Source organism: Psammomys obesus, unplaced genomic scaffold (assembly GCF_907164565.1).
Source record: "Psammomys obesus unplaced genomic scaffold, mPsaObe1.curated_primary_1811, whole genome shotgun sequence".
Lineage (NCBI taxonomy): Eukaryota > Metazoa > Chordata > Mammalia > Rodentia > Muridae > Psammomys > Psammomys obesus.
In genome coordinates this window covers 1-5,925 of record NW_026589138.1, presented here as the reverse complement: position 1 = coordinate 5,925, position 5,925 = coordinate 1, and the positions used below count along the sequence as shown (strand labels likewise).

The following is a 5,925-nucleotide window of genomic DNA, read 5'->3' as shown; positions in this document are numbered from 1 at the left end:
GAGTCCCACCGACTCTCATCTGAGCGGGAGCCAATTTTTTGGCTCCCCATCTGTTTGAAAGAACGAGCCGACTCGGACTTTTCGGGGCCTCGCCCCTGTTCGAAGGCTACGGGCTCCATCTAGAGGACGGAGGAACAAGACCTCCTCCGCAGTCTCCATCTGAATTTTTACTTTCGGTTTTGCGCCGATCTCGTGCCGCGCGGCTTGTGTTGTGTTCTGTCTGTCTAATTGTGGTAATAAGTGTGATAAGTGTTTTCTCTCTATCTGAAAATATGGGACAAACTGTCTCTACCCCCAAAAGTTTAACTTTACAGCACTTCAAGGAAGTCCGTGACATCGCCCACAATCTCTCAATGGAAGTGCGAAAAGGAAAATGGGACACCTTTTGTTCATCTGAGTGGCCAACCTTTAACGTGGGCTGGCCACGAGATGGCACCTTTAACCTAGAAGTTATTTTGCAGGTGAAAGCAAAGGTCATGGACTCTGGACCCCATGGACATCCTGACCAAGTCCCATATATCATCACGTGGGAATCTCTGGTCAAAGATCCCCCATCATGGGTAAAACCTTTCCTTCCCCCTTGCCCGAAACCTACACCGTCCGCTCCCTCCCTTCCTCCTCCACTGATTCCGACCCCGGTTAACTCCGCCCTTTACCCGGCCCTCACAAAAGCGGTACCGGCGGAGACCTCCGGACGTAAAAAGATATCTCCGGTGCTGCCGGCAGATGAGGGCCCCCTTCTAGACCTTCTAACTGAACAACCACCCCCTTACCGGGGACCAGCCCCCGCCCCTGAACAACAGGCGGGGGCTGCCGGGCAGGGGTCACCGGAAGAACCCGCCTCGTCACCGGAAGAACCCGCCTCGTCTCCGGTGGCAGGGCGGTTACGAGGGCGCGGGGAGGTCCCTTCCGGTTCTTCCTCCCAGGCTCTTCCGTTGCGGACGGGGCCTGACCGTCAACTCCAATACTGGCCCTTTTCTGCCTCTGACTTATATAATTGGAAAAATAATAACCCTCCTTTCTCAAAGGACCCGTCTAGGTTAACAGCTCTCATTGAGTCCATTCTAGTGACTCATCAGCCCACCTGGGATGACTGCCAACAGCTGCTCCAGACGCTGCTGACTACGGAGGAGAAACAACGAGTCATCTTGGAAGCCCGTAAACATGTTCCAGGAGATGATGGATTACCTACTCAGTTGCCCGATAGAATAGACGCTGCTGTCCCCTTAGAGCGACCTAACTGGGATTTCTCCACTGAGCGCGGTAGGGAACACCTACGTCTTTATCGCCAGTTGCTCTTAGCGGGTCTCCGAGGGGCTGCTAGACGCCCTACCAATTTGGCCCAGGTTAAGTTAGTGACTCAAAAGCCAGAAGAATCCCCCACTGCTTTCCTAGAACGACTTAAGGAGGCATATCGTATGTACACTCCATATGATCCAGAGAACCCAGATCAGGCAACCAACGTGGCCATGTCTTTCATTTGGCAGTCCGCCCCAGATATTAGAAAGAAGTTAGAAAGACTAGAAAACTTAAGAGAAAGTTCGATACAGGACTTGTTAAAAGAGGCAGAGCGGATTTTTAACAAGAGAGAAACACAGGAAGAAAGAGATGAGAGGCTAAGAAAAGAAGCAGAAGAGAGAGAAAATATGAGAGAACGTAAGAGAAATAGAGAATTCAGTAAGTTGTTGGCCACCGTAGTGACAGGTCAGAGACAGAATAGACAGGACCTGGGAGATCGAAAAAGCCAGAGCCACCCATTAGAAAAAGACCAATGTGCTTACTGTAAGGAAAGAGGTCACTGGGCCCGCAATTGCCCGAATAGACCAAGGGGGCCACGTAAACCCCGGCCACAAACCACCCTGCTCAACCTCGAAGATTAGGGGGGTCAGGGTCAGGAGCCCCCCCCTGAACCCAGGATAACCCTCAACGTGGGGGGCCAACCTGTCACCTTCCTGGTGGATACCGGAGCTCAACACTCGGTACTCACCACATCTCCAGGACCCCTGTCTGATAGGTCTGCGTGGGTCCAGGGGGCTACTGGAGGAAAAAGATGCCGCTGGACAACCGAAAGAAAAGTACTACTCTCCACCGGTAAGGTGACTCATTCTTTCCTACATGTACCTGATTGCCCTTACCCGTTGCTTGGGAGAGACCTATTAACCAAGCTCAGAGCACAGATTCATTTTGAAGGGACTAAAGCCCATATTACGGGGCCACAGGGGCAGCCGTTACATGTACTGACCTTAAACCTGGAAGATGAATACCGGTTATATGAGCTTGAGGGGCCTCTGGCCAAGAACATATCTGACTGGTTAAACAACTTCCCATCTGCTTGGGCAGAAACGGGAGGAATGGGGCTGGCCACCCAACAGCCACCCCTAATTATACCCCTCAAAGCAACTACAACTCCAGTATCCATCAAACAATACCCTATGTCTCAAGAGGCCTACCGAGGAATTCGGCCCCATATTAAAAGACTCTTAGACCAGGGAATTCTGACCCCCTGTCAGTCTCCCTGGAATACACCCCTCCTTCCAGTCAAAAAGCCTGGCACGGGCGATTATCGCCCTGTGCAAGATCTAAGAGAAGTCAACAAACGGGTAGAAGATATACACCCAACAGTCCCTAACCCATACAATTTGCTGACTGGATTACCACCAACCTATGTATGGTACACGGTCCTGGACCTCAAGGATGCATTCTTTTGTTTAAGGCTTCATCCACAGAGCCAGCCTATTTTTGCCTTCGAGTGGAGGGACCCAGAGTTGGGACTATCGGGGCAACTCACCTGGACTAGGCTCCCACAGGGGTTTAAAAACAGCCCCACCTTATTTGATGAAGCGTTACACCGGGATCTGGCCGACTTTAGGGTTCAAAACCCTGCCTTAATCCTACTTCAATATGTAGATGATCTCCTCCTGGCTGCAGAGACTGAGGAAAAATGTAGAGAAGGAACAAAGGCCCTCCTAGTCACCCTGGGAACTCTAGGGTATCGGGCCTCGGCTAAAAAGGCCCAAATATGTCAAAAGCAGGTTACGTACCTGGGTTACCAGATTAGGGATGGACAAAGATGGTTAACAGAAGCACGAAAACAGACAATCCTGAGTATTCCAGTGCCTAAGAGCCCAAGACAGTTGAGAGAGTTCCTGGGGACGGCGGGGTTTTGTCGGATCTGGATCCCAGGGTTCGCAGAGATGGCTGCACCGCTCTACTCACTTACAAAACCAGGTACCCCCTTTACCTGGGAAAATGAACAACAAGAAGCCTTTACGGCTATCAAAAAGGCCTTATTAACTTCCCCCGCATTGGGACTTCCTGACTTAAATAAGCCCTTTGAGCTATTTGTTGATGAAAAACAAGGCTATGCAAAAGGAGTCTTGACCCAAAAACTGGGACCCTGGAAGCGCCCAATTGCCTACCTGTCTAAGAAACTTGACCCGGTGGCTGCAGGATGGCCTCCCTGTTTGAGAATGGTCGCAGCAATTGCTCTCCTAACTAAGGACTCTAGTAAGCTAACTATGGGACAACCGATAACAGTTCTGGCTCCTCATGCCGTGGAAGCCCTGGTTAAACAACCTCCGGGTCGATGGCTTTCCAATACCCGTATGACCCACTACCAGGCCCTACTGCTGGACACTGACCGCATACACTTTGGTCCGGTGGTAGCCCTCAACCCGGCATCATTACTCCCCCTATCGGAGAGTCCAGAAACTCATGACTGTCTCCAGATACTTGCAGAGGTACACGGCACTCGGCCTGACCTAACCGATCAGCCCCTGCCCGATGCTGACTTCACCTGGTATACCGACGGGAGTAGCTTTCTGGACAACGGAGAACGAAGAGCAGGGGCTGCGATCACCACTGAGACTGAGGTAATTTGGGCTAAGGCTCTACCACCCGGCACCTCGGCACAACGGGCCGAACTCATCGCCCTGACTCAGGCCCTCCGGATGGCAAAAGGTAAGAAGCTCAACGTTTATACCGATAGCCGCTATGCCTTTGCCACTGCACATATTCATGGAGAGATATACCGGAGAAGGGGACTATTAACTTCAGAAGGAAAAGAGATTAAAAACAAGACTGAGATATTAGCCTTGCTTGAGGCATTGTTTTTGCCTCTAAAGCTGAGTATCATCCACTGTCTGGGTCACCAAAAGGGAAATAGCCCTGAGGCTCGAGGCAACCGTCTGGCAGATGAGGCTGCCAGAAAGATAGCACAACAAAAAGACTTTACAATCTCTCAGACCCTGACAATAAAGAAAGTAAAGCGAGGGTCTATTCTTCAATATAGCCAGGAAGACCAAAACTTACTCAAAGAAATGGGGGCCACCTACCTGCCTGAAACTCAAAAGTGGATATTTAGAGGAAAACCAGTGTGGCCCCAACGTATGACTTATTATTTGATTGACCAACTTCATAAGCTAACCCATCTGAGTCACAAAAAGATGAAAACCCTCCTTGAAAGGGAGGAGGACACCCACTATCTGTTGGGAAAGGACAAAATTTTACAACAAGTTGCTGAGAGGTGCACCGCGTGTGCACGAGTTAATGCTGGACAAAACAAGGTGGGTTCCGGGGTCAGAGTGCGAGGGCACCGACCCGGGACTCATTGGGAGATTGACTTCACAGAGGTCAAGCCTGGACTATATGGATACCGCTATTTGCTGGTGTTCATGGACACTTTCTCCGGATGGGTAGAGGCTTACCCTACCAAACATGAAACTGCAAAAGTTGTCACCAAAAAGCTGTTGGAAGAAATCTTCCCCAGGTACGGTATGCCACGGGCGTTGGGCTCCGACAATGGCCCTGCATTCGTCTCCCGGGTAAGTAAGTTGGTGGCCACATTACTGGGGATCGATTGGAAATTACACTGTGCATACCGCCCCCAGAGCTCAGGACAGGTAAAGCGCATGAATAGAACAATTAAGGAGACTTTAACTAAATTAACGCTTGCAACTGGCGAGAGAGACTGGGTGACCCTCCTTCCCTTGGCGCTATATCGGGCCCGGAATACTCCTGGCCCTCATGGACTTACCCCCTTTGAAATCCTCTATGGTGCCCCTCCCCCAGCTGTTCATTTCTTAGATTCTGATATAGGTGGCTTCGCTAACTCTCCTTCCCTTCAGACTCATCTGCAGGCGCTTCAAATAGTACAACGAGAAGTGTGGAAGCCTCTGGCAGCTGCATACCAAGAACGACTAAACCAACCTGTGGTACCACATCAATTCCAGATCGGGGACGTGGTCTGGGTGCGACGACATCAGGTCAAGAACTTGGAACCGCGCTGGAAGGGGCCCTACACTGTACTGCTGACGACACCTACAGCCCTAAAGGTAGACGGCATCGCCGCCTGGGTCCACGCCTCCCACGTCAAAGCCGCCGCCCCCGAGGACCAGCTCGACAACCCGGACTCGAAAGCCAGATGGAAACTTCACCGCACTCAAAATCCACTAAAGATAAGATTGACTTGTGGGGAGCCCTAATAACCTTGTGTTTCACTTTAAGTCTAAAAATAGCCTATGCGTCCCCACATCAGATTTACAACTATACTTGGGTCATTGAAAACCAGGCTGGAGATATAGTTATGACAAGCTCCTCTATTGGGGCCCAGCCCCATTGGCCAGATTTAGAAGTGGATCTCTGTGCCCTCGCCCTTGGAGCAGATACCGACTGGGCAGTTTCTGATATCTTCTGGCCTCCTCCTGGGGGCCAAGCACCTGAACGAATTACCCCAGGACGGGCCACCAACCCAAGCTGCGTTAATTCGGTTGGGAGGGCCCTTTTACGGGGTCCCCCTGGCAGTGGGGTAGGGGGAATTTATATATGTCCTGGCACCCATAGAAATAGAACTCTTAATCATAAATGTGGATGGGCAGACCAACATTTTTGTGCTTCATGGGGCTGTGAAACTTCGGGGGACACTTA

At 51.0% G+C, this 5,925-nt stretch overlaps 1 protein-coding gene across 1 annotated transcript; it reads left to right on the top strand.

The window, feature by feature from the left end:
• The first annotated feature begins 272 nt into the window (after positions 1 to 272).
• LOC129674929 (uncharacterized) lies at positions 273 to 5,868 on the top strand. The gene is given in 1 exon segment (XM_055605005.1): positions 273 to 5,868. A coding segment is annotated over 1 exon segment (5,211 nt). The 3' UTR covers positions 5,484 to 5,868.
• Positions 5,869 to 5,925: the final 57 nt, after the last annotated feature.